Below are 8619 nucleotides of genomic sequence, written 5' to 3' on the forward strand. Positions count from 1 at the left end.
CAAACACCAAAAGACCTTCCCTATGCCTGAAGAAAGGTGTTTGTGCCCGAAAGCTTGAGGAGAACAATTTGTCCAACTATTTAGTCAGTCTAATAAAAGAAATCATATCTACCCAAAGAACCTTGTCTACCTAACAAGTCAGAATATTTTGACATTATGGACTCCTGTTTGAAATCCCTGGGTTTATCTTGTGAATCACGTTTGCACAATGCTAACACTGCATGGCATGCCACGGCACTGCTGAAGAGCTCTCATGGCACCTGGTTGAAAATTAGTGCTCTAGCATAACCATCACTCTCTGCCCCAGACCACAGCTCCCTGCTCAGCTCATTCACAGAGCTTCTCACAGGGAAAACATATTTTCTGCTGCTCATATTTCACCGCTGCTCAGCATTTTTTTCCCCTCACACAGTTCCCTCAAAGCCCTACTATGACAGTTGGCTCTCAAGCTACCTTGATCTCTCCCCTTACACTCTTTATTCCCCACCCCATCCTGTTTGTTCAGTCATTCTACAAGCGCTCTGCCACTGCAGCCATCTGCTCTACCAACCGCTCCCAGTCCCCTCTGCTGTTCACCTACCCCCTCCTTGTGCTTCCTGTGCAAATGGTAACTAGCTAGGGAAGCAACCAGGATACTTTATCTTGAATGATATAGGGCAGAACTAATCAAGACTGTGATGTATTCTCAGCTCTGCTTTAAGCCGCTTGTAAACTAGGCATCATATTCAGTATCCTTTAGTATTCATATGCTGTTCATGAGGTGAGGTTATTGTTTCAGTGCTGTGAAGTCCTGATGCTGGGTAGCCTGTCAGGAGCAGCTCCACAACTACAGATTCAGCTCCCCAGAAAGACTTGCATAGTGACTGCATGGACACCTACTGCCTACTGCCTTCTTTTCTTTTCTTGAAACGAGCACCATTATCTTTTAGTGGTACATTAAAATGTTTCCTGTGGCTCCTGTTGTGCTCAGAGACTGGGCTCCTCTCCTGTTCAAATGCAAAGGAGCTGCCCACACTGAACAGAAGGCTAAAGCTCTTCTAAAGGCCTGACATTGTATAGAAAGGTCTCATCATCAGCTTCCCTTCCTAAAGCAGGCAGGAAGGGGCTTTGCCTTGAGGGTAGAGATCCAGTCACCGTGTCCTGGCAGCTTCCCTCACCTGCAGGTCAGGTTTAGGTTGCCTGCATAGCACAGACAGCCCTTCATGTCCATCAGCTCCATTGTTCACACACACTACCTGCTATAAAATAACACGTCCCCTTTCCCATGCACTCACAGCATCCCTGCCCTCCAGTGAAACACTGGTTTGGAAGCTGTGCTCTCCCTGGGGAACAGAGGTACTAGAGTGAGCCACTACTGAACTGGGGCAGCACAGGGGGAGAAAGCACAGAGACAAAGCAGTGGCAATCTCAACCAATAAGCCACAGCAGTATCAGGGGCTGAGGAGCTACAAGGTGAGAGACACTTACTCTGATATGGGGGCTAGAAGTAGCAGGGCATCGCTGGGGAGGGAACACTGCCGAAGGGGCATCACAGCAAGGGTGCAGTTAGGAGGACTCTCAGACAAACAGGACCACTAGCTGAGGCACCATATATGAAAGAAGATACAGGGGTATTGATCATGCAGGGCTGTGCAGATCAGATGGCCCCTTGCCTGCTGCTTTGGGCAGGAAGACAAATACAAGCAGTATGAACCCAAGTGAAATACCAGGCAGGGTAAAACCAGAGACTATGTTGTTCTGCAGAGGAAAAGAAGAGAGGAGGCAGGGATACCCTTCTATCACCCTTCCCTCCTTTTGAAGCCCCAGCAGAGAGAAGCCTGCACTTGGGAGAAGCTCATGGCTGCAAGAAAAAAGGAGGCAGTGCTCTGCAGATAGCGTTTTTCTAATTCCACTGACAGCCTCGCATCTCCCATCTCATCCAACCTCACTCCTGAGCTGAACTCAGCCACTGCTGCCCATTTTCCCTGTTGACATGGACAGAAAATTGAGCAATTACCCTTAAACTCCTCTCTCTCAGATTGCCCTGATTGCTACACACACAGCATTAAGCCCCCAATTGCCCCTGGCCAAAAGTGGCTCAACTAGGCCTGTCCATTAGGAATTGTTGCTCAAGAGAGTTTATTATTCCTCACCTTGTAAATGTATTAAATCCCATTCAAGCAGGTCGCCCATTGTGCAGAGAGGCAGAGCTCTGATATCTGAGCCCCAGTGAATAAGGTTCAGGCAGACACACAGCAAGCTAGCCAAGGTGCACTCCCTGGTTCCTGCACCCAAGTGCCTTGTGCACCAATGTGTACACATGTAGGCATGCACTGCATATCAGAGCATCTCACAAGAGCTGTGATATCACTAGGGTGGGTGCTTTAGAACAGTCTCTCTCAACTCATGGGTCATGAGCCAAAATGTGCTGCAAGAATATACGAAAGGGTCACAAAGCAACATTAAAAATGGATCAACAAGCTTTAAAATGGATTCTCCCTTAGAGACAAAAAACATGGGCAACTGTGGCTTTTCCACTGCAGGCTGGCTGAGTTCCAGCCTGCAAGAGGCTACTTGGGGCCCCCCATACCCTGCCTCCCTACCCCACACACTGGGGGGTTGGGGCCCAGGGTCAGCACTGACCACTGATGTTTATGAATGGGTCCTGGTACAAAAAAGGTTGAGAACCACTGCTTTAGGAAACACTGAAGTCAACTGACAGAGACACACCAGGGTTATAGCAAGCATGGTGCTGCTGTTTCTTCAGGCACCTACAGCTTTCCCTCCATTTGGAGTTACTGAGGTGTGAAATGATGCTTTTGTCAGAAACATTCCTTCACTCTCCTGTTTCTCAAAGCTGACTCCTTTGTAAAGCGTCTCACTTGTCCTGGTCTACTCCCCAATAGAGGAAAAATAAGGTTGAGAAAAAAGGAATTCTTAGCATCATACTGAGTATCCCATGAGCCAAGATGCTCCTAAGCTCTAACATTGGAGCCTTGCCCATCGCCCTGAGGCAACACATTGCTATTTTACTATACTGTGTGTATGACTCATCCCCTGTGATTTCCTTATGTCACAGCTGTGTCTCCAGTGAAGCTGGAGATGGTCCCATTTGCACTCCAGTTTGGCCTCACTCAGGCACCTCCTTTCACAACAGTCTCTGGGTTCCTTCTACACAATCCCTAGCACAAGGATCATTCACCAGGAACCAACCTTAGGAGTCACTATGTTCAGTGGCACTGGTTTCCCCTCCTTTTTGCCAGTGGCACCTTGTAGGGTATTTTAGGTTTTGCAGAACATGGGAGGGGCCGGCATGGACAATTTTTAGGACTCTTTGGGTAAACAGTTTTGGGAAATGAAGGAGACTAAACATGATGGCCTGGGAGGACTCTTGAAATCTGGCATTCCTGTCTGTCTGTAAGAATCCAACCTAACTGTGATAAATCAGCCAGAGTCCTATGGTCTTGCTGAAGAACACAGGGGAGTCTACCACTATTGCCAGTATATTCATGCAATTACAAAACAGATCAAATAAAAAACATTTTCTCCCTCATTGTGTGCCCCTCCCCCACCTGCTAATGCCTGTTTGGGGGTTCTTTATGGTATGGAGCATATCTTTAAAATGCCCAACACAATGGGACCCTGATCCTACTTCCATCTCTAGGCACCAGTGCAATCAAGACAACCACAACTAGACAAATTTTAAGTCATGTCTAGGCCATTTTAAACGCACAAGATCCTTCTGTAAATGCACAGTTTTCTCTCTTGTTCTTTTAATAAAAAGGTCAGTTGGGGGACAAACACTGTTAATGCAGTGTTACAGCTGAGATGTCCAATGCATTCGAGGCAGAAGAGTCAAACGTATGGTTTGACAGCAACAATCATCAGGCAACCCTGCCAGTTTACATTAAGGTATACAAGCTAGCAACTTATGCCCACAGAAGGACCACAGTACACCCCCTAGGAAAACATAAGCCAATGCCGATGCCTTGACTTATGTGTGTTTAGAATTTTAGCCATAATGCTGCATTGAATAGCATGAGCCAAAAAGTATGGTTGTATACAAGGAAGCCTAATTTACCTGGGGCAGCAACTCAACTTGGTGTCTGACTACAATGCTGGATGCCCAAGTTATTGCCTGCTTTTTACCATGAGTCTTATTTATACTTCCCCATTTGATTTTTCACTATAGTTATTTTATTTGGGATGGGATTTTGTTTTTATTCAACTTTCCTTCCCTGGAATCACTGCAACCTCAGGGAGATTCAGTCCCTGTGCCTTCTCACACAATTCCCCTGGCTTTAACTATGTCTGTAAGGAGCATGGTGAAGTAATGGAAAATATGCAAAGGCACTGATAATTCCCAAGCTTTCAAAACACAGAGTAAAGTAACATATTTGCTTATAGTAGATATTTAGTTACACCACATACCTGTATGTTGGGATCTTACCCCTATCACACTCACGCTTATGCACACACTCACACATGCACCCAAACAAAACAAAACGGACTGAAACTGACTATCAGTTGCAGCTTAGCTCTGGATAAATAAATGCATTGTATTGTAACTTGACATATCTCTACATCACGTTCTATTTCAGTTCTTATTTGTATTTATCACCACCAATATCAGGGCACCAGGTGTCACATGCTGCAAATATTTGGCAAGGCGGTCTGCGCTGGTCTGGCAAAGAATGTTCTTATACTCTGAGAGGCAAGTGTTTCACAAGAAGGCTCACAGGTATTTGAGCACACAGTGAACACAGACCTGCAGCAATATACAGTACTGGAGCTATAAGAAGCTCAGAAGGCCTCCCTGGAGGAAAGCTAAGATCATTCTAAGAGCTTAGCATGTGCCAGAGCTGGGAGTAACATATACAAAACTTCACCAGAGATTTGAAAAAGCCTTATATTTTACCTACTGAAATGGTGAATGGCTTATTACCTATAGCAATGCCTGATCCTTTCATGATTCCTGTTAAATTCAGATGCATGGGGATATTTTGAAACCCTGAGTTGTACAGGTTAACCATACACTCTGTAGAAGAGTTATTAGTACCTGAAAGTCTACTGTAACTCTCAGCAACTGGGGGCAAGGATCTGTGCCTGCCTGCCTTCTCAGAACCCTGATTAATGTTTATGTAGGACTCTGCCACGTGGATTTTTCCAGCGGTTTCTCCATTGCTTGGTGCTGGAAAAGAAGGCTCTGACAACTATATGGACAGGCACAGCTAGTATCTGACCCAGAGCATGGAGTACTTGACAGCAGCCAAGACAGTGCTGGAAAGAGCTAATTCAGTGGTGCCCATACTCCACCCATATATATATATGTGGTCCCAGATAAAGGTGACTAGATTTAAAAAAAAGAATTCCATGGATTGTTTATCAATCTAATCTGAAGTAGGGAAAGAAACAGCATAGTTGGGAAGAGCAGACTAAGGGGCACAGAGGCAGACATTACAGGTGCTTGCCCTGAAGTACAGGAAGGAGTATGTACCCAGGAGCCAGACAGAGACAGAAACACATTTCTGGGTTTCTCCTTCTTAGCAACGGCAGGTTATCATTTCTATATCACTCCAGATTACTTGAACTCTGGGATTACCCCTCTCCCGTGCCTAGGATTTCTGGTCTGCTTTACGGCTTATTCAGCTCTGCAGAAGACACCTTTGCAGTTGATCCTTCTGCCTTTGCGTCTCTGACAACTATGACCCTCTTTTCCTGCTGCTTCTTATATTTCTGCCCAGGCTTCTAGGAATCCCTAGGGAGAATGTGAAGAGGTTTCTAGTAGTTAGGAAGGGGCCACCTTACCTCCACCATCATCTGATCCCTCCAAGCTTTGCTGCCTGAGGCGGTGGCTGCAGGAAAAAAAAAAAAAAACAGAAAAAAACAGGAAAACAAGTTTCAAAGACAAACACAGAAAAATGTCTTCTCCGGGTTTCTCCCTCTCCCAGGAGCTTGCTGGCCTCAGCACACTCCAAACTGAAAAGTTACACTGGTCTACATCCATGTCCCATTCTGATGTAGCCATTTGCTAAGGGCACAAGGGCTATTACCTGCTTTCCCACTACCTCTCATAGAGCTGCCTAATGTGTGGGTTACCCCAGAATAGAGGCACATCTGTCCATTCCTGACCCTGGGGTCTTTTCCATCAGCATATAAAACTGTGGTACCATGGTTGTAAATGCACTACAGTCTGCATGTGTTTGTCCCTTACTCAGACTACCACCTCCACTTGACCCCAGAATAAGGGACTCTGCATACCATGGACATCTGCCCACACCAGGCTTTGCACCCCTGTCCTGAGCACAGACACACCCAAGCCCAAGTTCCCTGATATGCCAAATCACATGCCCATGCTCTGTACACAAAAAACGCTTGGGTCAGTCTCACCAGTCCCACTGGGAGTGAGGGGTCCATAGGAGGAGACAGTCAAGTCTGCCTCAATTAGCATTATGAGAACTTACTCTTCTACTTCTTCTGCATGTTTCCTTCCTGACCTGAAAAAAAAGGAAAAGCTTTTACTGAGAAAAAGCTGGAGGGTGAGAAAGAGCTGGAGGGTGGGGAGAGAAGGTGGGAGGAGCACCCTTCCAACACAGTGCTCCTGTCCTGTAAAACAGCCTTCAGATTTTCCTGAGGACACAGGTGACCTTGGGCATAAAACAAGGGACCATATCTCTCCAAGGTGCACACAAGTGGTGCTGGCTTAGTGCAAATAAAGGGTTAAACAGGAACAATAGCATCCCAGGAGGAACCAGGTCAGATACCAGCAAGAGCAACTCTCTGCTCTCTGTGTTCCTAAATATTCCCTCATCCCAAAAGCTACAGGTGAAGCTTCCCCTGCCTCAGTGTGAATAGGAAAATACCAAGCTAATTTCTAGACTACACCCCTGGAGACCAGGAAGTTCCTTCTGCCCTCAACCACAGACAAACACTGTCCGATTGCCTTCTTCACCCAGAAGCTCCACTTCAGCCTGGGCAAGTTCAGGTCCGACATGCTGTCGCTGCAGTAAATCAGGGCTGATCCGGCTGAGTTAACAGGAGTTCATAATAATATCGTGGGGGGAGGCGCTGGTGAATGGCAGTTCTCTCGCTCTCCACCCCAGCAAGCCCAGAAGTAATTCAGCTCCGATTAGGGATGCTTGTTCAATATTCAAAATGTAAAACATGGAGGTTGCTGAACCAGCACTTTGAAAAGTTAATTAAATGCCAGGTTTCTTTTTAGCAGATACTCCATCACTCGCTGATTGCTTTGGCCATTTTGCAGAATGAAGTTCTAACACTGCGCATTGGGAATAAATATGCTCCCTTCTCCCGGGAGTCAGGGCTCCATGACAGGGAATACACGGGGCTTTCTTTTCCCATGCACCCTGGCCTAGGAAGCCTCAGCCATTTCCATTTTCTTGCATTTCCCCTTTTGAAGCACCTGGGTGAAATGGTAGAAGCCTCCCCTTCACTCATCCAGCTCTCTATGCCAACAGCCCTAGCCCCTCATGTAGCCCTGAGGTGCAGAACATAAGTGCACACCTACGTGTAGAACAGGACACAGAGGAGTCTCTTTTATGATAGGAGGGAGCTGAGGAAGTCATATATCTTGAGAAAAACAGAGACGGTGGGAGTGCTCCTCACTGGAGCTTTCACTGAATCAGTGGCTTTGGGACAGATACAGTTGGATACAATTCCACTGTTAGAGCCAGAGTTACAGCCACTTACAGGAGATCTGAATCTGGATTTGGGTCTTCACCAGTGTTAAGGGTTAGGTTCACCCCCAGCCCTCCCCCCACAGCCAATGCACAGGTTTGTATAACTAGCTAACTAACTCCCTGCTAACCCAAAAAGGGCAAAGAAGTGGCCTAAGAGCCCAATGCCAGCTGAGGCTACAAGCTGTAAACTCCATGGAAAGAATTTGAGAAGTAGAGCAGAAAGGAAGTGTGAAGAACACCCCATCACACACATCTCTGCTTAGGCAACAGTGTTCCCTACAGCTGATTTTTCACAGCTTTCACCCATCCCAAGCAGCAGGCATTTCTATCTCTTCCCAAAACTAGGAGACAATACTGCACCCCAAACAGCAGAAACACTTTCTGGATGTTCACTCTAAACAGGGCTGTCCCTAGGGTATGGCAAATCAGGGTGACCACCCCAGGCCCTGTGCTTCAGGAGGTCCCATGCTTTGACATCTGAGGGCTATAACAGAGGTGCTGCCTAGCCCTCTCCCTGTGGCACAGCCTAGCAGGGAGCCCCTGCAAGGCTGCCAAGCACTCTGCTTGGCTCAGGGCCCCCCACTGCATGGGCATCCCCAGCCCTGTCCAACCTGGCTCTCACCTTGGCTGCCCTGCACTACAGACAACACCCTCCCCCCCCCCACACACACACACACCCTCCTGGACAGACAGCACCGTCAGCATCAGGGCCAGGGCTGCTGCCTCCATCCTGCTCTGCAGCCCGTGCCACCCAGCTCTCATAAGGGGGCCCTGCACAGGCTGATTTGCCCCGGGCCCTGCACTCCCTTAGGGTCAGCCCTGACTCTAAATCGTCACTATTGCTGGTGTTGGCCCCTTGCACGCCCCTAAATAACCCTTCTTTTTTCTTGGCAATTATATTCTTCAGATCCTTGTGCCTAGCCTCTCTCATTCCCTAGTC

The 8619-nt window shown here is 47.3% G+C and overlaps 1 protein-coding gene across 2 annotated transcripts in view; it reads right to left on the bottom strand.

Annotated features, from left to right (window-relative positions):
- Positions 1–8619, bottom strand: part of IFT43 (intraflagellar transport 43) — a 91139-nt gene that overhangs the window by 28186 nt on the left and 54334 nt on the right. For both annotated transcript variants that reach the window (XM_019518777.1, XM_019518778.1), the window contains exons 4-5: positions 6444–6476; positions 5788–5834 (exon numbers count right to left, since the gene is read on the bottom strand). In XM_019518777.1, the coding sequence (XP_019374322.1) occupies positions 5788–5834; positions 6444–6476 (80 nt within the window). The remainder of the gene's footprint in view (positions 1–5787; positions 5835–6443; positions 6477–8619) is intronic.

This window comes from Gavialis gangeticus, unplaced genomic scaffold (assembly GCF_001723915.1).
Source record: "Gavialis gangeticus isolate Ggan-Ray unplaced genomic scaffold, GavGan_comp1, whole genome shotgun sequence".
Taxonomy (NCBI): Eukaryota; Metazoa; Chordata; order Crocodylia; family Gavialidae; genus Gavialis; species Gavialis gangeticus.